This window comes from Nicotiana tabacum, chromosome 24 (assembly GCF_000715075.1).
Source record: "Nicotiana tabacum cultivar K326 chromosome 24, ASM71507v2, whole genome shotgun sequence".
NCBI lineage: Eukaryota > Viridiplantae > Streptophyta > Magnoliopsida > Solanales > Solanaceae > Nicotiana > Nicotiana tabacum.
The window spans coordinates 13024264-13050174 of record NC_134103.1 but is presented as its reverse complement, the minus strand read 5'-3'; the positions used below and the strand labels follow the sequence as shown (position 1 = coordinate 13050174).

General features: G+C 35.3%; 1 protein-coding gene across 3 annotated transcripts; it reads right to left on the bottom strand.

The window, feature by feature from the left end:
• Positions 1 to 1235: 1235 nt before the first annotated feature.
• LOC107801523 (WPP domain-interacting tail-anchored protein 2-like) lies at positions 1236 to 7142 on the bottom strand. Of its 3 annotated transcripts, XM_016624864.2 has the most exons (6): positions 6662 to 7115; positions 5681 to 5774; positions 4476 to 5034; positions 3246 to 4378; positions 2945 to 3139; positions 1236 to 1700 (listed from the first exon to the last, which is right to left on the bottom strand). In XM_016624864.2, exons 3-6 carry the CDS (start codon positions 5008 to 5010, stop codon positions 1467 to 1469), a joined length of 2097 nt encoding a protein of 698 aa, XP_016480350.1. In that variant the 5' UTR covers positions 5011 to 5034; positions 5681 to 5774; positions 6662 to 7115; the 3' UTR covers positions 1236 to 1466. The 3 variants fall into 3 exon arrangements, with proteins under 3 accessions (XP_016480350.1, XP_016480349.1, XP_016480351.1); XM_016624863.2 differs by lacking the exon at positions 5681 to 5774 and having other exon boundaries at positions 6662 to 7142; XM_016624865.2 differs by lacking the exon at positions 5681 to 5774 and having other exon boundaries at positions 6832 to 7109.
• Positions 7143 to 25911: the final 18769 nt, after the last annotated feature.

The following is a 25911-nucleotide window of genomic DNA, read 5'->3' as shown; positions in this document are numbered from 1 at the left end:
TACAATACACATAATTCTTATGCTCTATTTTTTTCTAAGTTCTTTCGACATTTGTGATTGCTGGAAGCCATGGCTGCGAGCTCTTTGAACGTTGACGATTATAATGGTCATTTTATAGGGATGCATTAGGGTTTTGGTTTGATTTATCAAGTGTACCACCTAAACGACGTCGTTCCCTACCCCCTTTGATACGTTTGGTTGGAAGATAAAGTTATGATGCAATTAATTATATTAAATATAATTATGCTGGATTAGTTATTTTAGTATTAATTTTTATTAACGATTTGGTATGTTATATTAATCTGGGGATTGTCAATTTCATTGCTTTATCATGGGATAACTTATCCTGAGATTACTAATTCACTCTTTGGCAGGTATAAGTTATCCGGTATTATTTTTAATCCTCAGATTACTTATCCGAGATTTAGTAACCAAATAAGGCATAAGATGGTACTAAATTTTTTATCACACAATTACTTTTGCTTATCCATTGTACCAAACAGTCCTAAGGGTCCTATGGTTGTCGGGTTTAGGAAACTTATTCGGGATAGAATTTTGGATTGATTTTATTGCATGTTTGGTTATGGGTATTTGCTAATATTGAAATAATTTCAAACTAAAATTCTGGTATTAACTATCCCATATTGGAGGTGTATAATAATCCAAGAATTATAATCCCCGAATCAGTGGCGAAGTCACATGGTCACAAAGGTGGTCAACTGATGACCATTCGTCGAAAAATTACACTGTATATATAGGTAAAATATTACGTTTTAAAAGTATATAATATATATTTAACACCCTTTGTCGAAAAAATTTCTAGCTTCGTCACTGCCCCAAATACCCTACGTTAGAATCAAGATCCCCTACCGGCCTAATTAGGGGTGCTCAAGAAAAACGGGGAAAAAAGAACCCAAAGAAATCGAATCAACCCGGCCTAATTTGTGATCCTTGCTTTGAACATAATATTTAAAATGATTAATATAGAGGATTCTTTTCTGTTTATTTGAATGCTCGATTCTAACATGTATAATCACTTACTTAATTACTAATAATATTTGGTTAGACTTGAAAGTATATATGAATGGAAGTTTTATTTTTCTTGAAAAATATATGAACGGAAGTTAGATAAAGAAAGGGAATGATTATCATCATTTAGGGAGAAAATTATCTTGAATTTGTGTTTTATTTGCAACAATCCACTTCAATAGTGCTTCAAATAAATACAAGAAAAGTCCACAACAGTACTCATTCCATTAAAATAATTGCTTTAAAAATAGCTCTATCTTGATCTTACAATACTCATTCCACTAACACAATCGCTTAAAAGAATTGCTCTCTCTTGAGATTTGAATTAGAATGAAAAAAATAAGAGATCGCAACAACATTTACAGCCAACAGAAGAAGACACTGAACACAAAACAATCAAAGAATCTGTACAAAGTATTCCAACAAGTTTTAGTATATCATTTAACCACCAACAAGTCAAGGATGTCATTTCTTTTGCCAAAGAAATATACTCCTAATGTCGAAAGTAATAAGACGAGGATTGACATGATAATGTACTTGTGATGGCGTTGCCTTGGCTGTAGCTGAACCTCGGTTTCCTCTGACGTGACAACTATATTAGGCTCTTCATTTATCGACATAGAAGACTTACTGCCTCGATTGGTAGGTCTATCAGGTGGTAATTCGTCCACCTAAATCAAAGAACCAACATTTCTATTAGAATTATGGAATGCTGTTAATATCTTGTATAGAATGAGGTCAATCTCTTCTTTTTTTAATCAACTAGAATGAGGTCAATCTCTTTATGTAGTAAACACAAACAATCAGGAAAATGGAAGGAACTGCCAATCTCCCATCTTGAGAAGCAATGACCTCAGAAAGAAAAATAAGACCAGAAGAAGTTGGCAGATAATTGGAGAAAGTTAGATTACATGTGAACCATCACCAAAGATAGCAAATAATCAAGATTCAGCTTTTACATATTAGACGACGTAGAACAAGATCAGTAATCCTCAGAACCTTAATCTGCCAGGTGTTGCTAGTTACATAATATGTCTTTAAGTATCCTTAGACTACTTCAATCAGAGGGTTATACTATATGCAGACAGAAAATTTTTGGTTTGAGCTTGGTAGTTGTTGTGTTGAGAAGGAAAGTTCAAATCAGAGTGGATGATAAATGTCATCTGGAAGAAACCCAAGGAAAAATATATATATTCGCAGGTGAATAAATCTAGATAAGCTAGAGTTCATTGAGCCTTTGCAGAAGTGTACTCATAAAACATCAATTCTGAGGCTAAGGCAAAAAAGCATATGAGGTGTCTGGTCAGGTTAAGGTCTTTAGACTTCACAAATAACGTGGCCAGGTTTGTTCATGAAAAGAACGAAACATGGAAACAGATAGCGTCTCAAATATGAGAGCATAAAGCATATTTCATTCTGGATAATTACTAATCCAATAGCACCGGAATGTTCCTTTTTTTGTTTAATAACCGAGAAATCCCCGAGTGCAAGTGGTGTACAGTTTGAAACTCGGGGGATAATTGGCCTGCTCTTCTACCTTCTCTACTTAAATACCAAGCTTTTTCTCTACAGCAGCGTAATGTGCACCTAACCCACACATCATGTGCTATGTTCTTACCACTAGACTAAAGCCCCGGGAGCAATAGCACAAGAATGTTGTCAAAGAGTATAGCTAAATAAGCACATAGATACTGTATGTTTAAGAAGAAACATTCATATAAGGGATACACAGCATGCAATAATTTATTCTAGATGATCTTCCTTCTGAACTCCAGAGACAATTCTATAATCACATTGAACTGCAAACAGAACCAACAGTGTCTTACTTTCACTACAGTAAGTAGGATAATGAGTGGCATATATCCGAACACAACATATTTAGGAAATGATGTATGCAATAAAACGAAATAAATACCTGGGAGCGTTTCAGTGTGGATTCTGTTTGAATTTCATGAGAACTATCTGTAGAGGTGGCAATTGTTGAGACAACTCTAGAAGATGAGAGCTCAGTATCACCACCTCCATTCTCAAGTACATGTATGGACGGTTGCTTCTCTTTTGTCTCCAACTTCCTGATCAATGATTTGTTTTCCTTGGTCAAACAAAAAATCTGCCCCAAAAAAGAATAAGAAGAAAAGAAAAACAGTCAGTACTCAACATCGTTTCGAACTTTAAACTTCTATACAAAAAGCAACAAAAAAAGGAAACCAAAACACCTGTTTTTGTACTCGTTCCCTTTCTATAGCTAGCTGCATGACCAGATCCATGATAAAGCTGGTTTTGATGTTAATGTCTTTTGCACTTGCAATTTTTTCAATAGTAGCTTGATTCAAAGAAGTCTCCAACCCTTCAACTCTTGATCTTAGAAACTCTACTTCTTTGTTAAGTTCTAAATTAGTTTCGGACAACATAATGCATTGTTCCTCCGCATGCTCAGTCTTGCTTTCAGCTTTTAAGACCTTTTGTTTTAGTTCATCGATTAAAGTTTCCATATCCCAAATGGCAGAATACAGCATATTCTGCTGTTCTTGACCTGCTTCAGATGATGTCTTAGCATTTTGTAGCTGAATTTCTAATTCCCTAACCTGCTTCTCAAGAATGCTGACCTTTTTAGCATTACTTTCATTACTACTCTTGAGAAAATCCAACTCTTCATGTAGTTCCAAGTTTGTCTCCGTCAAATGTGCTACCTTTTCCTCCGCATTTTCAGCCTTATGTTCTGCAATATCGATGTCTTCTTTCTGAGATTCTACGACACATTCCATTTCTTTAAGACGCTCTTCACTTACTTCATTCAGTTCATTTGCTTTCAACAACTTAGACTCGGACTCTTTCAACTTATCTTCTAAAATTTTCAGCCTGTCCCTTAAAGAGGATACTTCGGCATTTTCAGCAGTAAGTTGTTTAATGCTGCTATTAAGGTTTTGGATGGTAATATCTTTGGCATTTACCTGTCCTAAGCAATTGTCAATCTTCAATTTAAAGTCGCGCTCTCGTTGAAGTGAACCATTCAAATTGAAGTTAACAATCTGTAGTCGGCTCACCATCTCTCTGGAAATTCCCATAAGTACCTCCGCTGCATTTTCCGACTCTAAAAACCTACCCCATATAACCTCTGCACCCTCTTCCATACACAGAGCTACTTGCTCTGTCAACCGCAGCTTCAACTTTAGATCATCTTCGTTTTGTTTAAGCAGAGTCAACTTCTTCTCAAGATCCAGCTCTCTTTCAAGTGATTTCTCCAACATTCTTAATGTACGTCTTTGCTCAACTGTCTGCACGTGTGGCTTCAATCCTCTTGCTGAAACATTATTAGTTTCTGATAAATCCAAACTCATCCTTTGTCTCCCTGTTAATACATGAACCAGAAAAAGATGTAAAGTCTTTAACATGTTAGTAAAGAAAGAAAAAACGCGTTCTTGAACCTAATAAGTTTCGTAACTTACATTCGTTTTGGTCGAAAGCTAATGAGGTCATCTGCGACTTGGCAAGCTGCATCTTCATTTCTAAGACACGCTCCTTTGATTGTCTCAATAACTCTTCAGTGTCATGAAATTTATTCTCCATTATCACATGCAAATCATTCAATTCTCTGCACGTTATCTTTTGCCTCGCACCAGTGACTAGGTCTTGAAGAGTGCCTATGAAATTGTCCAGTTGTCTTATCTCGGAGCTCAAAATGGAAGATAAGTGATCCAATGCCAGGACTTTCTCAATTGAGTCAGGAGAAATATCATCATTCTCGAAAGAAATTGCTTCAACTTCATTTTCCCAGGTCAAGATACGCATCAAAAGATTGTCAAGATTCGCCAATTTCTCATCAGAATACGCAAGGTCCAAATCTACTCTACTCAAGATTTCCATGGAACTCCTCATCTCTTCCATCTCCTTAGCTTCACTTGAGAGACTTTCGTTCACTAAGGTTTCCATTGCTTGTGGAGTGATAATATCAGTACGTGCAGTCAATTCTTCAATTTCCATTGATCAGCACCTCCGATAGGGAAGCTGCAAATGGGAAGGGAAACATCATTACACGAAATGCAAGCACATATTAATTTCCAAAGCGAATAGACCAAGTGAATAAGTAGGAAGCTAGGAAACAAAAGAAAACTTGAAGGAATGTATAGTAAAGGCTATATAAGCTTATATTGGCTAAATCCCATTTATATGTCTTTTACATTAAGAAGTGCCAAGGCAATTGGTCATCTATAGATGATTTTGAATAATTTAACAGAAACCACTTCTCTTGAATAATACAGTGCTATAATGCACACAAGTCTAACTTTTGATAGGAAAACAATAAGCCAAAAGAAAAGATAGAAACAGTTTGACAGGATTAAAGGTAAGCGAGACTTTAAAACCCAAAGAGATCATCGACGTGCTTACAGTCTCACACAGATGTACAAATACTTGAATATTTTACACCATGAGCCCCTTTTACAGCCAAAACGATATGTCCAAATGTTGAGGCATTTTAGCTTTCTAAGAAAATAACAAACATATCATGTTCTGAGCCCTCAATATGTCTACCATAAAAAGCATGTTTTTGTATTATCTAACCCCGTAACATCTTTTATCCAAGCAAAGGAACTAATCAGTCAATTTGTTACTTGCTAACATTCTGATTTTTTCAGTCAAGCTTCTATCATACCTTCATGACTTGGTAAAATGTTTCATAATTGTTCAGTTCCTTTCTTTCCTTTAGACCATCTTCTCACTTTCTCCTCGCAAATAACCAAAGCACTCTTGCAATTGAATATTTAACAAGGATAATGTGCGACAATCTGTTAGCTGTATGCTCTTTGAGAAACATCAGAAAAGAGCTAAATAACCATCAAGAAGATTATGATTCAAAAGGTTTATCCTTAGTCTCTTATAGGTAGTTTATTTCTCCACACTCTTCTTGATTATGATTTCCTACAGTACATTAAAGGATTAAACAAGTAATATAGACATCAAATTGCTTATCTATGTTGAGAATTCGACTACAGAACTTGTCTTCTATCTATCCATTAAACTAGAAATCATACAAACTGTCAACAAGCTCTTTTAATCTGCTGCACCTTGTAGCTTCAAGAGCGGAGCTAGTAGCCCGATTACGGGCGGGCGAACCCAGTAGCTTTTGTTCAGACACAGTGTATTTGTGTTAAAAAATTCATTAAATACGTACAAATATTAAATTTAGACCCTAGTTATTAACACTTGAAGTCATGCTTCTAAATTCCAGAACACGTAAGGTTGAAATTCTAGCTCTGGCTCTGAGTAGCTTTACATTTGTCACAGACTCACAGGAAAGCTAAAGAAACGTGGAGCTTAATTGCCTCAGATTAACAGTATGTTTTTAAGCATACAAACATGCAAATGTTAAGAGACAAAACAATTCAACTTCCTCCATGCTCAAAAAATAAAAATTGCAGTGAAATTTTTTATTTTCACTGCAATTAAAGGCTTTTCCTTAGGATATTATAAACAACACTAAACAAGAAAACCTTATATCCCCCAAAAACACTATAACTATACCAAAGTAAGTAATTCTCAAACACTTATGCAAACTATGAAAAACTAAGTCAAATTATGAAAAGAAAGCTTCAATTTTCAAGAAGGGAAATAAAACAAGATTTCAACTACATACCTTTGTGAAGAAAATCTTATGGGGTTCTGAATGAATGGTCACAACATGAAGATAAAGCTACTTAAGAGTCACGTTTCTCATTTAATAGCTTTCCTTTTTCATAACTTGAATACAGTTAAATTTGGAAAGTGGCAAAGAATTTTGGGATCTATAAGGACTAAAGGGTCAACCTGAAGAAAGTTGGCTCATGGTAGGTTGGTGGCTAAATTGTACTAACATGGGGTCCACAACCTTCAGACCAACCAATGACATCTCTCCACGTCAGCTAAACATCAGATTGAGCTTCATAAAATCTTGGTCACGAAATTCACCATTTGTTTCAGAAGAAACATTAATATTCTTGTACTTTGTTCATCTTCTGGAATTTCTTGATATTGTGAAGAAGTTTTGGAATTTGAAAGGAAAAGAAAAGAAAAGAAAAAGGAAAGAATTTTTAGTGGAAAGGAAATGATATAGCAGGAGCGCACGTTGGCTAGTGGTGGGATATAGGAGTAGTACAAAAATCAATAATTGAGGGACTAAGATGTTGGGGTCCAAACAATAATAACGTCCAAAATAGTGCTCAAATCCAGCTTAGAAATTCACATTACTCTTATGTTTTATATTTGTCCAAAATTAACGTTCTTTAATCATATAATTAAGTATTATTGGTACGTGTTTGACAAGAGTAACTTGATCTAGTATGAGTATCTTCCACTTCCAACTAAGAGGTTGTGAGTTCGAGTCACCTCAAGAGCAAGGTGAGGAGTTCTTGGAGGGAGGGAGCCGAGGGTCTATTGGAAATAACATCTCTACTCATGATAGACGTAAGGTATGCGTACACACTACCCTCCTCAAACCGCACTAGTGAATTATACTTTATTGTTGTTGTTGTAAATGGACGTGTCCTTGTCATAATTGGAGAGTCCACAAGATAAATTCATCAAAGTATCTTCCTTCTAGATCCTTATCTCAAATGAAATAAATTACCAAATTCGGAAAATGAATTAAAAAAATTGAAAGTAGATTGGGAAATAGTTGTGATTAAGGGTGTTCATGATTCGGTTTGGGTCAGTTTTTCCCTAAAAAGAAACCAAATCGAGTAAGTGAGTTTTTCAAATATTTGAACAAAATCAAACCAATTAAATCGGTTTTTTATCGATTCCGTTTTTGTCGATCTTTATCGGTTTTTCCGATTTTCGGTTATTTATCGATTTTTCTTAAATATGAGACATACACTACCAAACGCATATTCCGGCGACTACATTTTCAACGTAACGTTATCAAACTAATTGTTCTTTGAGAAATCTATCATTTACCATTTACCAAGATATATTAATGATAATTGACTCAACTAGTGATGAATAATTTAAGTACTCAATTAAAATTTAATTAGTTTTAACATGAAATAAATTCTTGTACTTAGCAAAAGAAAACTACAAATCAAATTAAAAGGCAAAGAATTAGATTATTATAATAGCAAAGAACTAGACTAAAAATACAAATGACTAATATGTATCATAAAATTTCAGAAACTTTATATAAATATATACATATATATAGGTGTAATAATAAAGTTAAATAGCTACTTTTATAGTCAGTTTGATTCTGTTTTTTCAGTTATTTTTTTATTAAAATCAAATCAAATTCGATCAGTTTTTAAAATTTTAAACCAAAACCAAACCAAACCAAACCTAAAAAGTATCAGTTGTTTTAGTCGGTTTGGTTCGGTTTTCGATTTGGTTTGATTTCGAATTTTTATGAACACGACTAATTGTGATATTGCAAAAATGGATCTTACATTTGTAGCCCGCATAAGACTGTAAAATCATGGCTTTGCACTCTCGAATACTGCAGATAATCAGAGAATTGATTGTTCTTTTCAAGTTTCACGAGAACCTAAAGAAACAAACTCTGTGTCCACAATAAGAGACATTTTATCTTTGCTACACCTATTAAGAAAATATGAACTCTTAGAGAAAAAAATATTTATTAAATTAATCTTAATTAATTATTGCCTTAACACATTGGAATATGTAAATAAGGGCAAATTTTAGAAAATAAAATTAATTCCTTCTTGATTATGTAAATGAACACTAATTTTGGACCAAAATTAAAATGTAAAATGGTCACTTATTGTGGACCGGGGGAGTAAACAATAAAAAAAAAAAAACTTAATTATGTCACATTAAATACATAACATTTGGTTTTACATTAACTCGTGTCATAATTCAATTATAGTTAATTAATATATATACTCAACCTTAAGTTTTACATTAGTTATGATAAACTTATATAGGGGGATTTGCAGTCATACTCTATATTTGTGCCACCTTTTAACATATACCCTATTTTTAAAAATCATTATTTTAGTAGCCAGCTGACAAAAAATCTGTAATAATATGACAATTATACCCCTCACAAAAGATATAAAAGTTGCATCATGCATTAATCGCGTGATCTGCAACCTCATTCGTGAAAAAAGATCTCCTCTATCACTCCTTCCCTCTTCAAAAGATCTCCTTCAACCCTGGTCGAAGATCTCCTCTCCTATTAGCAGCTTTATCAAAAAAACTAGAAACTTGAACCAGATTCATATTCTGAATTCAAAATTACAAAATACATTGTAAGTATTGTAATTCATCTTCAGGATTCAAATTAGTTTGTGAAACTGATTGATCTTCATGATATATATTTCTGCAATTATTTTCGTAGTTCATCATACTTGTAAATTTTAAACTTAAAAAACAAAATCTGAATTCAATTAACGCCTATGAATATTTTCACTTATGCTCATTTAATCACACTTGCATGAAGTTGTTTGACGGATATAGCATGAAGTTTTCACTTATAGATCTTCAAAAACTTTTCAAAACTTCAAATTTAATGCATGAAAGATATAGAATAAAGTTGTTACACGTTGAAATCTGAAGTTTTAATCATGTACAAGCTAAAACTTCATGCTAATAATGTAGCATGAAGTTATTTCACGTTAAAGCTAAGACTTCATGCTAATGTAGCATGAAGTTGTTTCACGTTGAAGCTAAAATTTCATGCTAATAGATGCTGAAGTTATTTAGTTCATTTGATAAAACTTCATACCAACACTTGCTGAAGTTTTCTCAAGTAGTCTACATTATGCTGAAATTTTTTAGTTCATTTGCTAAAATTTCATACCAAACATGCTTAAGTTTTTGTCCTGCAGTATGTAATTTTTTAATGAATTTTTTCTAAACTTCGTATGTATACATGCTAACTTTTTTTGTTCATTTTTCTAACACTTCACACTAAACATGCTGAAGTTTCGATTCTGTAGGATGAGTTCGATTTGCCTTGTTATTACTTTCAATGAGAGGTAGACTTTTGATTACAACTACTTAGATCATGATACAAAACTTGTTCTGGTTATTAAACAAGTATCATTCAATTCTTTCTTGAAGAAAATTAGTGAAATCAAAGATTTTGATTCAACCAAATATTCACTAAAAATATGATTTGATATCAAACTAAATACAAGAAAAGGGATGCTCGTAACTTCAGATGAAGAACTCAAAACATGTATACATTTGCTAATAACTGATTCAGCCTTAAAGAATTGCCATTTTGTCGTCGAAAAAATACAACTACTTTCTAACAGTATAGCTGCTTTAGAATTTGCAAAAATCAAACCATCTCTTGCACATACAATAGATTCATAATAACTTGTTGATTATCAACACGAAGTAGAACAGCCAATAATGGAAGTAGACAATGAGCGACAACCTTCTAACATTACAGCTGATTCAGAATATGGAATGCTGCAAGAATTACCAGCCGCTACAATAAATTCATACCAGTTTGGTGAGGCCCAACAAGAAGAAGGACAGTTAATAATGCAAATAGACAATCAACACACAATCGAACAAAGTTTTTGTTATCTCCTGCAATGATAAGCAACAACCAAGATAAAAAAAAATACAGAAATTATACTGATAACATCAGATACAATTGAAGAAATTGATGAAACTTCTACTGTTTCTAAGAAATCAAGAAAAAGAGTGAGGAGAAAGTTGAAAGAATCCCCACCATGTAAAATACTTAGGCACGATGCATTGCCTGAGAAAATAAAAGTAGGATCACTTATTTAGAACAAGAAGAGCATGACTAAATTTTTCTGAAGCTTGGAGATAAACCAAAAAGTTGAATTCACTGCTATTAGATCATTTCAAAGAGATACGAGTTGAAATGCATCATGGAGAAATGTGGTTGGAATGTACGTGCTACCAGAATAAAAATTCCACACTTTTCAGGGTGATAAAATTTCATAACAACCATAAATGCTCGGTTGATGCAAGAAAATCATATCAGAAGCATGCTACATCAAATTTTATAAGTGAGCAAATTTTAGAACATGTTCGGGATAAAAAAAGATTGAGGTTACACCAGCCTTTATAGAAAGCGAAATGAAAAAAAAAATGGAATTGACATTGGATATCACAAGACATGGCACACTATTCAAAAAACTATTACTTGTATAAGAGGAACACCGAAAGAGAATTACCAGATTTTTCCTTCATACATTCTTCACATGATGGGGCATAGAAACTCAGGGGTGTACACTAGCATAAAAAGAGATGAGCAGAATCGGTTAGCAAAAAAATAGTAACCATCGGTCTGAAGTTTCAAATGTTCCTAATTGAAAACTTCACACCTTATGATTTATTTTTTTGTGTTTCACCTGTACAGGTTTGCTTACATGTTCTTTGCTCTTGCGGCATCAATAGCTGGTTGACGTTACTGTAGACCCGTGATTGTAGTTGATGCAATATTTTTAAAGTCAAAATATCATGGTGTTCTATTTGTTGCTGTATCAAATGATGCAAACAATCAAATTTTTCCTCTATATTTTGGTGTAGTAGATTCAGAAAACAATGATGCATACATTTAGTTCTTCGAGGAAATGAGAAAAGCAATTGAAGTCCGTCATGAACTGGTTTTCTTATTAGAGAGAAACCAATCTATCGCAAATGGGATTAGACAAATTTATCTTGAAGTTCACCATTATATCTACCTCTATCACTTTGAGAAGAATTTAAAGTAAAGACATGCAAAAAATATGGTAATAAATCTTTTTCAAAGCGCTGCAAGGTCATACAAACATGAAGATTTTAACCAGTTAATGTCCGAGATCAAAAGTGTTGAAAAAAAAACATACAATTACATAATGGAAGAGCCGCCAGAGAGATGGGCTCGATCGTGGTTCCCACGGCGATGTTATGATATGCTGATAACAAACATGGTAGAATCAATAAATTTCTTGTTACTAAAAGCGAGAGAGATCCTTGTTTTAAGAATGTTAGATTTCATCCAAAAAGGTTGGGACAATGATTTTGCGAACGAAGAAAAATAGCACATGAAACTTTTTACAAAGTATCAACATGGGTAAAAGAAGAGATGAATAAGAAGATAGACTTGGCTTGTAAAATATTTGTAAGTATATTTATTAACTTCATAATTTACTTCAGCATGTTTTATCTGAAGTAATTAACTAATGCATAATCACTTCAACTTTTTATGTCTGCAGTGATTTACTGTTTACCGATAAAAAACTTCATACTTTTTCTTTTTGAAGCAATAATACACTAATATAGTTTTTTTACTTTTTAATTCATTCTTAGGTGTTCAGTCTTGATTTAATTTTGTTTAAAATAAATAATTAAGAAATGAAATTCATTGTGGACTTAAAGAAGAGAACTTGTGATTGCTTGGAATTCCAACTTGACGAATTGCCCTGTCCACACGCAATTGCTACTATCAATAAGAGATGTATGCAGAAATCTGATTACTGCTCAAAATGGTATTCAAGGGAAACATGGTTCAAAACATATGAACGACATGTCAATACAGTGGGAGATAAAAATTTATGGGATATACCACAAAATGTAGAATCTCAAATCACAAAACCTCCCGATGTAGAGATTATACAAGGAAGAAGACAAAAGAAGAGGTATATCCTTGCGACTGAATCAGTACGTTTGAAGTCTACCAAATGTAGTCAATGTAAACAAATTGGGCATAACAAAATAACTTGTTTGTCTTCTCCAGCACCTCATCCATATTCCAAAAAACATGCTGAAAAATACTCCAACGTTCAATAATCCTTGAAAAAACATTCATTCTAAAGGAGGATAGATATTCTGAATTTAGACTTTCACTATTGATTGATATATGAGAAATGTGATTGTTTTCATAGAAATAAAAAAAAAATAAGCTCTTGAATTGAAAAATAATCGTTTATATATTGCTTGAAGTACAAACCACTCATTTTTGTTAGGGGCTTACAGATTTGGTTGCATTCTAAAAAAGTATGCAATCACTTAAGCGAGAAAAAATTATAAGTCACACACACACACACACACACACACACACACACACACACACACACATATATATATATATATATATATATATATATATATATATATATATATATATATGTTTATGGTGTACATGCGTTGCACGTGTAATTTAACTTATTTGTCAAGTGTTATATATGAGGAGAACGAACTATGTATAATAGTAATTAATGTACAAATAAATTCAACATGCAATTGAAATAAAAATTGAGTATAATTACATTAATATAATATGTGAATTCAAATATGTTGGATATCTTCTAAACCTGTAAAAGTCAACACTTTGATTAGTTAAGGTAGTGATATAACATTTGTAATTATAAATAATATATTTTATGATTTAATAATAGTTATATTGTTATATCTTACATAATATCTCTTTATATACAATATTCAAATAATTTAAAAGATTTATTTAAAAGAAGATTTAAAAGAAATACTTAAAGCACTAATAAGGATTTAACATAATAAAAAAATTTATTTAACGTATGTTAATCCAACCAAAATGCACGTACTACTAAACTATTAATTTTTATACTTTTTACCTTGTCACCCCTTCTAACCTAGTTAGGATCCTCTAATGTTGTAATTTTTTTTTATGGAGAATTACAATCCATCATCACTAATATTGACGAACATAAATTATTTCTTGGTGAGATAGGACTTTAATTTTGACTTCCTATATTTATGAATTTATTTGGAGACCATACATTGAGGATTGAGGATTAATATATTTTTGTTCACATATACAAGAACACACCTTATTGCACAGTAAAATTAATTTTTAATAGTAGCGTAAATATCAAATAAAGTTACCTGAACCAGTAAAAACTGTCAAAATTTTGGATATATGCAAGGACACCAATTGCCAAGAGCTATTCTTTAAGAACACAATTATAATATTGTGATATGTATAATATAGTCAATTAAAAGAAGTAATTAAATTTAATTTTTTCTTACAAAATATGAGCAACTTGAGCTGGCATAACAATTAGTAATTAAAACTATCAAACACAAAGTGAAAATAATCTTAAATTAATAAAATATTTAATTTATATGAGTTAGAATGTCTAACCAATTTTATGTGATGAATGCAATGATCCAAAGAACCTGTACAATATTCGTATATGAGTCAATTTTAAACCAATGATCATATATGAGACATTGTAAATAAAATCACAATTGACAAACTTTCTATATGCAATTGTTTATGAGTAATGCATTAAAGATCATTATTACGTAAGTTCAAGAATATAGAACAAGGTAGAAGATTTACCTCAATTCACAAGCAAATTTACCTATGCAAACATTGATACTAAAACGATTTTTAATAAAGAATGCATGTTAATGGCTTCTTTTATAAAGTGGTTAGCTCCTCCTTATTTTAACTGTTTTGGTTCTAAAATTCTAGAAACCTAAATTGAATCCTAAATATAAATAAAGTGAAGATACAACATTACCATAAAACTATGGTCGGTAAACTAATATTAAATTGAATCCTAAACCTACACCAAAAAAAAAATGAAAATTGCATCTTAAACCATACAAAAGAAACAATGGAAAAAGACATACCATAATTAAAAAGAAAGAATCCTAAAAGTAAAGAAACAAAAACATAAGAATTCTAAAACTAAAGGAAACAAAACCAAAGGAAAAGAAATCGTAAGGCAAGAATCCCAAGTAGTGTAAGTTCTAAAGAATTGTAAACCTAAAAGGAAGTACACGGCAGTTTTTGATTTTGGGAAGAAAAAAAGAAATTAATGATTATAATTACAAATATATCCAACATAAAATGCATTTATGAAGGGTAAAAAAAGCAAACGACATTTCCATAGGGCCTTCGTGCTTTTAGTATAGTATAGATATATAACTACACCTTTCTGCATGAAGTGTTCATATATATAAAGTAATACTTCAAGCCTAAAAGGATAAGTCTGAAGTTTCACAAAAACTCATTAGAAAAATACATAATGAATGACAAAACTTCTGCATTTTTAGGCTAAAGGAAATATAGTTCAAAACTAATTCAAAAAACAAACTTAATAACTTACTTCATCCGCAAGATCAGAGATAGGGTCTACAAGCTCGGTAAAAATGACTTTAGAATATCGGTTCCAGCTAATCTGAATAGCTTGGAATCATATTCTCCGGCATCCGTCTTTAACATGTCTGTAAATCTCTACATCAATCCACTGTCTTGATTGACATAATGGAAGGGACACCTTCGTGTAGTCTTTCCTACTTTCCAATCTTGCCCCCTTACATTTTGTTTAGGAATGACGTAAGGAGATTTCAACAAAATACTCTCTATACGAATCATTTCCCCTACTTTAGTTGGTTTTCTTTTTTCTTGTTGTTCCTGCTGCTCAGTCGCAACTAATTATTGCGGTTCTGCAGTAGGGGAAAAATCCACAGCCATAGGGGAAGATACTTGACTAACTCCCTGTTGTTCATGATGTTCTTGTCTCTTTTCACCACCACCAACAACAACAGAATTAGCTTTTAAACCAGTCTTTTGTGTACTACCTAGCGAAAATGAACATAAATTGAAGTTGGGGATATCACTAGTGTCACACAAAATATTATGAGAACTGGACACCTTCCTTCTCTTAGGATTTGGAAGAAGTTGTGATGCATCAGATGAGGTCTGCAAAAAATAAGGAAAATATATACATAAATATAAATGATACAAACACACATTAGGCAAAAAAATACCTTGTAATAGAATTGCAGCAAATAACTACCTGGTTTAAATATTGCGACACAGATGGTGTTTGTATACCAACAGATCCGCTTGCATTACCCTCAGATATGCCTATATATTTATGCAAAAAAATATATTAAATAATACTAACTAAATTTTAAAAATACTACAAAGACACTTCACACCTGCCTGTGAGCCAACGGGTGTGAAGAGATGTATTTCTCCTTTTTCATATAGCCGAATTAGCTTACCAATTTTTTTTGGCTGCATCGAGTCTTTCTGGATAATCATCAAAAGGCACAAAAAATAAAAGAAAGTATGTAAAATTTCAAACTGAAAATAAATACTTGGATCAAATATAATAAGTTCGTGATGTGTAGAATACCTTAACGTTTACCTTCCACTACGCTATCGCCATACTGCATACCTTTGTCGATCTCAACAGCTCCAGCTTCATTCAATGGTGCAACATCGTCGGGGAGTATTGGAGTATTCTGCGGAAGAATTTTCTCGACTCTATCTTCATGCAATGCAAAGTCATCGGAGAGTTTTTGAGTTGTATCAATTGAAGCACCACTATTTTTAACTTCCACTGCATACTCTCTCTCTCTCTCTCTCTCTCTATATATATATATATATATATATATATATATATATATATATATATATATATATATATATATATATATATATATATATATATATACACACACACACACACACACACACACCTATAATGACAACTTCCTGTGTCTCTACACCTAAAAGTTCTTAGCAAATAGCTAATACTTTCGCAAACGCATTGCCTTTCCCAATAGAAGTACCCACATCACTCGGTGCGTGTTCTTTAGTACTAACAGTGTAACGATCCGGCCGGTCGTTTTGAGAGTTGTAGCCTCGTTCCCTCATTCATTGTTCATTCCATGCTTAATTATTGTTATGTGACTTGCCCAGGTAGTTGGTTCGGGTCCGGAGAGGTTTTGAAATGAATTGAGACACTTAGTCTCAAGGTTGGAAGCTTAAGTTGAAAAGGTTAAACGAATGTTGACTTATGTGTAGAAGACTCCGAAATGGAGTTTTGATGGTTCCGGTAGTTCCGTTGGGTAATTTTGGACTTAGGAGTGTGTCCGGATTGTGAATTAGATTCGTAGTTGAATTAGGCTTGAAATGGCAAAAGTTGAAAATTTAGAAGTTTGATCGAGAGTATACTTTGTGGATACCATGCTCGGAATGGGGTTACGGGAGCTGGAGTAGGCCTGTGGTGTCATTTGTGACTTGTGTGCAAAATTTGAGGTCAGTCGGACGTGATTTGATAAGTTCTGGCATCGTTTGTAGAAGTTGGAATTCCTTAGTTTCAATATGCTTGAATTTTGGTACGATTCGTATTTTTGATATTGTTTGATGCGATTCGAGGGCTCGACTAAGTTCGTACCGTATTATAGGACTTGTTGGTGTATTTGGTTGAGGTCCCGGGGGCCTCGGGTTGGTTTCGAAGGATTAACGGATCGAAAATGAGACTTAAAAAATTGCTGAAGCTGGGAGTCTTCTGATGTAATCACACCTACAGAACTTTGGTTGCAGGTGCGAGCAGGGGAGCGCAGATGTGGCCAGGAGTGAGGAAGGTTGTGGTCGCAGGTGCGAAGGATTTTCCGCACCTGCGTGGTCACATATACGGAGAGGTTGAGCGCAGAAGCGAAGGCCAGTGCACGAGCGGGAAAGAGGGTCGCACCTGCGTTTGCACAGGAGCGGAGCATGGTCCGCAGGTGCAAAGACCCAGTTCCAGTGGTTCATCGCAGAAGCGGAAGGATTGTCGCATCTGCGACGCCGCAGATGCGGTTAAGTTTCCGCGTAAGCGAAAAGGTCTCGACAGAACCTTAAATTCAAGGGTTCGCAATTTTTCTTCATTTTGAACATTCCAAGCTCAGGATTAGGCGGTTTTTGAGAGGAGTTTTGAGGTGTTTCTTGAGGTAAGTCACTTGTGGTTAAATTTATTTAATAATTATATTTTCCCATTGAATTGTCCACCTAGATTGTGTGGATTTGAGGTGTAATTTGGATGTTTGAGGCTAGGGATTTTGAGAGTATTGGAGATTTGGGTGTCGATTTGGTGTTGAATTTTGGTAAATTTGGTATGGTTAAACTCATGGCGGAATAGGCTTCCAGATTTTATGACTTTTATTGAATTCTGAGACGTGGGCCCGGGGGGCGGCTTTTGAGTCGACTTTTTGACTTTTAATTAATAACTTAGTATATTCTTATGGAATTGATTCCTTTAGATCATGTTGATTATAATTGTGATGACCCAAAATATTATATTTAAATTTAATAAGTAATTCTGTGTTCTAAGACCTCAAAAAGCATCAGTTATCATTCCTCGACTTGCGTGCACAGTCTGTAAAATTTTTCGAAAAGTTTTTATGTGAAAAATGGATTAAAATATAAAATAGAGCTTTAAAAACTCAACTGAGTTGACTTTAGTCAATATTTTGAGCAAACGGACCTGGATCAGTATTTTGACAATTCCGGTAGGTCCGTATCGTGATTTGGGACTTGGGCGTATGCCCGGAATCGAATTCTGAGGTCCCTAACTCGAGATATGGAATTTTGATGAAAAATTAAAAGCTTGAAAGCTTAATGATCTTTAAGAAATTACTAATATTGGATTTATTGACCTTGGGTCCATATTTTAGTTCCGGAGCCCTGTATAGGTCTACTATAATAATTATGACTTGTCTACCGAATTTGGTGAGAATCGGAGTTGATTTGATGTGATTCGGACGTCCGGTTGTAAAAATATAAATTTTAAAGTTTCTTGAAAACTTCCTTTGATTTGGTGTCCGATTCGTAGTTCTAGGTGTTATTTTGGCGATTTGATCACGCGAGCAAGTTCGTATGAGGTTTTTGGACTTGTGTGCATGTTTGGTTTGGAGCCCCGAGGGCTCGGGTGAGTTTCGGGTAGGCTACGGGATGATTTTGAACTTAGAAAATCTGGGTTTTCTGCAACTTCAGGCTTCTGGTATTTCCTTCATCACGTTCACGAATGTACTCTCGCAAACGCAAAGAGCAAACTGGGCTGGCTGAATTTTCCTTCTTCGTGAACGCGAAGATATGGGGACTTTACCCTTCGCGAATGCGATCAGCTCAACGCGAACGCTAAGCTTTAGAGGCCTGGGGAAGGGGTCAGTTGTACTTCTACGCGAACGCTAGCATTGGCACGCGAACGCGAAGGCCAGGGGGGAAAAAGCCTTCGCAAACGCGAAGAAGGACTCGCGAACACGAAAGCCACGGGCTGCTATTCATCGCGAACGTGACAGGCTCTTCGCGAACCAGAATGGGATTTTTTTTATTTTTCACAAACCCTCAATTAGAACTCGATTTAGGGGCGATATCAAAGGAGTTTTTCATTATTTCGAACTGGGTAAGTGTTCTTTATTATATAGTGATTATATTTCATAAATCTAAGTCTATATTTGTCGTTTATTTCGGATTTAGATGAAAGAAATTGGAATTTTTGTAAAACTTTTCAAAAACAAAAAATTTAGATTTGAGGGTCCCTTTGACATCGGAATTGAATAATTTTTGTATGGGTGGACTCGTCTCGGAATGGGTGTTCGGATTTCATAAGTTTTTACGAGATTTAAGACGTGGGTCCCACTGCCGAATATTTTAATAATTTTTGAATTTTTATCCGAAAAATTTATAAATTCATATAGAATTAATTCCTATGATTCGTATTGAGTATATCGAATTGTTTGTGAATGGATTTGAAGCTTTTGAAGACAAATTTAAAAGGAAAAGTTGTGATCGAGTAATTGATTGGAATTTACAAAGCGAGGTAAGTGTCGTGGTTAACCTTGACTTGAGAGAATAGAACCCTTAAATTATTTGTTATGTGAATTGCATGTGAACGACGTATAGGCGAGGTGACGAGTGTCTATACGTCGTCAAATTAATTGTTTGCCTGCTTACTTGAAAAATCTTAAATTGTTTTAAATCATAAATTAATTATTATAATAATTATTTCTCTCCTATTCTTTATCAAATATTAATTCTTGAATTCCTGCATTAATTGTTACATGTTATTTGAATTATGTGCCTTAATTGTTATTTGATATTTAGCATATTTGTCACGACCTAATTTTCCCTCCGTTTGGGTATCGTGATGGCACCTAGTCTTAAGGACTAGGTAAGCCTAACAATAATTAAAACAACAACATTATTTAAATAGAATCTCTTATAGTTTCCAAAACCGGTAGTACAAGTCATAAACTCTATAGAGTGTTTGCTAGAAAACTTCTAAATACAACTGTCCAGAAATAAGAATAAACAGTGCAAAACGAAAAGTTGAAGGTGACTCCGAAGCCTGCGAACGCAGCGGCAGGTTTACCTTGAGTCTCGGCAACAACAGTCCACACAGCTAGCTAACGAACAATTACCTGGATCAGCACAAAAGAATGTGCAGAAGAGTAGCATGAGCACACCACAGCAGTGCCCAGTAACTATCAAGACTAACCTCGGTGAAGTAGTGACGAGGACTAGTCAAGACACCCACTGGTCTAATAAACTGAACAAGCATAAGTATAGGGATGACAGAAAATGACACCTATCTAAGGACCCCGCGATATGGCTAACGACATAGCAACTGCAATAAGGAAGGAAAAACAGGAAGTAACAGCGGAACACCAGAATAAGACACAGAAGAATGAAAAAAAACACAACCCAAATTCAGAAATTACAATACAGTAAAGGCAAGTAGTAACTCAGCAGCTGCAATAGTTTTCACATCAGGTCTCAGCCAACAACCCCAATAAATTAGTCAAATCCTTCAAGTGTAAACTTTCACCTGTAAGTTTTTAAATTGAGGTCTTTAGAATATAATCATTTCCAATAAGAAATTATTTTTGAAATATACTTTCTTCAAATAAATATCTTTCAAACATAGTTCTTTCAAGATAAAACCTTTCAAATATAAACTTTTCAAATAATTAGCCTTCAAACATAGTTCTTTCAAGTATAACCCTTTCAAATAAATATCTTCAAACATAGTTCCTTCAAGATAAATACTTTTCAAATATAAACTCTTCAAGTAATATCCTTCGAGTATAAGTCACCCTATGACACCTAAGCATGGAAGATTAGCAGCTCTGAATACAGATATAACCAAAGGGGAAATATATCGGGATACCGTCCCGTAGTCCCGAATTAATTATGCAAGACAGGGGGATCTCCCGGAATATGTCCGTAGTCCCAATTTAAATATGCAGTGCTGGGGGATCTCCCGAAATACGTCAGTAGTCCCAATTTAAATATGCAGTGCTGGGGGATCTCCCAAAATACGTCTGTAGTCCCAAAATAAATATGCAGTGCTGGGGGATCTCCCAGAATACGTCCGTAGTCCCAATTTAAATATGTAGTGCTGGGGATCTCCCGAAATACGTCTGTAGTCCTAATTTAAATATGCAGCGCAAACAATAAAGATAACAACTATAACACGACATAAACCTCGTACATCACCACAACGAGTACAAAAGCAACATTGACAGAAATGCAAGGTACGGCGAGCAAATCAACTCAAGAATTTAAATCACAAGAACGGTAGAACTCATTCACAAGGAATAACCACAGTAAAGAATGCTAGGCACAAGGAGAACAACTTAACAAGGGAAAACAAAACAAAAATATAGCAACAATTCCACAATATTCAAGTCAACAATAAGAAACCAATACGAGTCAAATAGTTCCAAATAATGGCAAGTCAACTAAGATATAGGTTATCTAAACTCTTTTGAGGTTGAGCAATTACGAGGAAAATTCAACAATTCAAGTAAGGATAAGCAGCGGAAAATAATCATAACTCCAATTAAGACTAAACAATTATAGGATGAGAAAATAATGATTTCAATTAAAGATAAGCAGTTATGAAAAATATAGCACGACGATAGAAGAGGTAAAATCTTTGGTTAAGTCGAATAAGGGTCAAATAGACAGTAAGAGTGAATCCTAAAGCAATTATCTCTAATCAAAGCATGTAGAGGTAAAACTAGCAAATAGGAATTCAAACATATCAAAAACAACATCATACATAGTGAATATAAGGACATAAGAACCCTAAAAGGCCAACTTTCCACAAATAAGTCTGAGCGCGCATTCGTTACCTCGTGTACACAGACTACAATCAACATAGATGACTCAAATCCTAAGGGGTAGTTCCCCCACACAAGGTTAGGCAAGATACTTACCTCGAGTCAAGCTCAATCAACCCGTAAGAATGCCCTTTCCATGAATATCCGGCTCTGAATGGCCCAAATCCAGCCAAAAGCAATTACATATCATATTTACAATCATAATAGACTCATCTAATTAATTAAATCAATACTTTAACAAAAATTTCGAAATTCGCCCTAAAAGGTCGACACGGGCCCACGTCTCAGAATCGGGTAAAAGTCATAAAATACGAAAGCTCATTCACTCACGAGTATAACCATATTGAATTTACTAAAATCCGATACCAAAATCTCGATCAAAACCCCAAAATTCGGCCTAAGAACTTTTCTCAAATTTTCACCCCAAATCCGAATTTAAACAATGAATTCTAGCATAGATTAGTGGAATATAACCATAAGGGAGTTAAGAATCATTACCCAAAAACTTCCTCCGAAAATCTCTCCAAATTCTGCCTTCTACCGAGCTCTCAATCAAATTTGTGAAGTGAACTTCAAACCCTCGAATCTGCCCCTTTTCTGTCTAGTTATTCCGCATCTGCAGACCTTGGGTCGCACCTGCGACGCCGCACCTGCGGAATTTCCTTCGCAGGTGCGGAAACGACTTAAGAGGGCTGGGTCCGCTTCTACGGAAAAAGGGCCGCACCTGCGAGTGCGCGCCTGCGGACTATTGTCCGCTTCTGCGATCTCCTCTGCATGTGCGATCATGCACCTGCGGTCTCTCCACCGCAGGTGCGAAAATGACAGATGCCTGAAGACTTTAGCAGCAACACAAATCCAACTTTTGATCCGTTAAGCACTCAAAACTCACTCGAGCCCCCCCGGGACCTCAACCAAACATACCAACCAATTCTAAAACACCATACGAACTTAGTCGAGCCCTCAAATCACATCAACTAATGCTAAAATCATGAATCACCTTCCAATTCAAACTTAAAGAACTTGAAACTTTAAATTCCTACAACCGATGCCGAAACCTATCAAACCACGTCCGAATGACCTCAAATTTTGTAAACAGGTCACAAATGACACTACGAACCCACAACCACTTTCGAAAATCCATTCTGAGCTCGATATCAAAATTTTCACTATCGGCCAAAATCGCCGAAAATCTATCTTTCGCCAATTCAAGCCTAAATCTACTACAAACCTCCAAAACACATTCCAGATGCGCTTCTAAGATCAAAATCACTCAACGGAGCTAACGGAATCGACATAATTCCATTCCGGATCCGTCTTGATACAGTTCCGACTATGGTCTAAATTCTAAGACTTAAGCTCTCATTTAGGGACTAAGTATCCCAAATTAGTTCGAATCACCCGATAATTGAATTCAACCACTCACGCAAGTCAAGGCACATAATACGAAGCTGCTCAGGGCCTTATGCCGTCGGACGGGACTTAAATTCTCAAAATGACTGGCCGGGTCGTTACATCCTTCCCCTCTTAAACAAACGTTCGTCCTCGAACGTGCTAAGAATTGCCTCGAAGTCTTCAATCACCGAAAGCACACATTCAACATACACCCGCGAGGGACCCCACATCACTCCAATCCACATAAGACTAACGACATCATCCCAACTGTAATTTATCCTTTCTATCAACACCGATAAGCCTTAGAGTCAAAAATTCTCACATTCCATTTGTCTTCAAAAGACCCGATTCTAAATCCATAATCGATATCAAGCTCAACCAGCTGTAACAACTCATGCCTACACCCACAAGGTACGACCGCACAACAAGACACACCACACACAGGCCCATAATAACATTTCTGATCACATTAGCTGCCCGAAATCAAAACCATTATCGGCAATTAGCCTCATATCCGTTAGAACCATGTTTCAACCTCCACAACATTGACAACGATACAAAAAAACACGAAATCCTCTTAACTATACACCTGAATCAACAAGTCACAACTAACACCACCGGGCACACACCCCACAAGCAAAAACTCAAGAAGCACATAACGAGAATGACTAAATACGTAAAGAGACACACATAAGAGAAATATCAAACAAGCCCGACAAGCACAACTCTCTAACAGTATCATACTACGAATCAATTTTTAAATAGGAAAAATCAAAGTATATGAACAAATCACAAGAATCTCATCTTGATATAACTTCCACCGCGGCACGCAGCCCGATTCAAACATATCAAATCACCTGGAATCGTGAGGGTCTCACCCTCAACTCTGAATCACAAGTCGAATACACATCATACCAATTGAAATCTTTCACTACTTCAATTCTGCCAATAAAATCACAACACTTACTAAACCCTCACCCCCGATAGAGTATCAAATTACAAATCGTAACCAATTTACTCAGGAATCACATCAAACCTGCCATAATGGACAACATGAATTCACTTCTAGTCTCGAAACTTTTGATAATGAATAGAAACAAACTATAGACACGGGCTACCACTCATAGAGTCTCCCAACAGGGGTAAACACCTAAACATAATACTAAGTCATGAACTCACCCATAGGTGGGACAACAAATAGAGGAACTCGCCCCGATAAGCAAAACCGAATCAAAATACAAATGGTGCCCCTATGTAACAAATCAAAAGCATACTTGTATGACATCATCTGGCACAGTGGCCTCAAGCCTATTATATGAAACACCTCAACAGGCCGGGCCGGGCCTTCCCATCTTGGACGCCCTCTACTCGCCTGAATATTCTGCTGTGACACACCTGTCCGGAATCGAGGACAATCTCTCACCCTGTGGCTGGTATCTCCACACTCGAAGCAACCTCTCTACTAACGTGGCTGTGGGAACTGTGTGGTACGGGTACTCTGAGACCCATGAGTACCTGACATACTGTGTGAAGCCTGAAGTGCAAACCGAACTAGCTGACCCACAAAATCTATACCATGTCATACCCTGCCTCCAAAATAAGGACCAGTAGATCTCTCCGGTCTACGAGGCCTCCTCACCTCCCTGTCCTCTCTCTCCCGATCTCGCATGTACTCTCTCTCATGGCCCCGCATGTCCTCTATACGGCGAGCGATCCCTACCACCTACTGAAATGAAATATCTGACTCTAACTCCTGAGCCATACTTAACCGAATATCATGCCTGAATCCCTCAATGAATCTACAGACACACTCTCTAACTGTGGTGACCAAAAAAGGTGCATGCTGCAACAAAATTGATTGAAATAGATATATTGGAGGATCGGGTTGCATGCCGCAACAGACTTATTAAAAAATCCATATTCGAGGATTGGGTTGCACGCTGCAACGGACTTATTAAAAATCAATATTGGGGGATCGGATTGCACGCCGCAACAGACTTATTAAAAAGTCCATATTGGAGGATCGGGTTGCACGCCACAACAGACTTATTAAAAGTCAATATTGGGGGATCGGATTACACGCCGCAACATACTTATTAAAAAGTCTATATATACTTGATTGAAATAAATATATAATAGACTTGATTAAAATGAATATATTGGTGGAGCGGGTTACACGCCGCAATAGAATTGAATGTGAACATATTGTAAGAGCGAGTTGCACGCTGCAACAGAATTGAATGTTAATATATTGTGAGAGCGGGTTGCACGCTGCAACAGAATTGAATGTTAATATATTGTGAGAGCGGGTTGCACGCTGCAACAGAATTGATGAAAATGACAATTGGTTATGACTGCTGAGTTGGCTTCAATTGTTATAAATGAATCACCTGATTTATTTCTATTATTGTTGTTGTTACTAATATTGTGTACAGGTAATGTAAGTGACTCGCCTTAGCCCCGTCATTACTTCGTCGAGGTTAGGCTCAGCACTTACCAGTACATGAGGTCAGTTGTACTGATACTACACTCTGCACTTCTTGTGCAGATTTTGGAGTTGGTCCCAGCGGCGTACCATAGACTTGCTCGGATTTCAGCTACTCAGAGGAGACTTGAGGTATAACTGCACGACGTTCG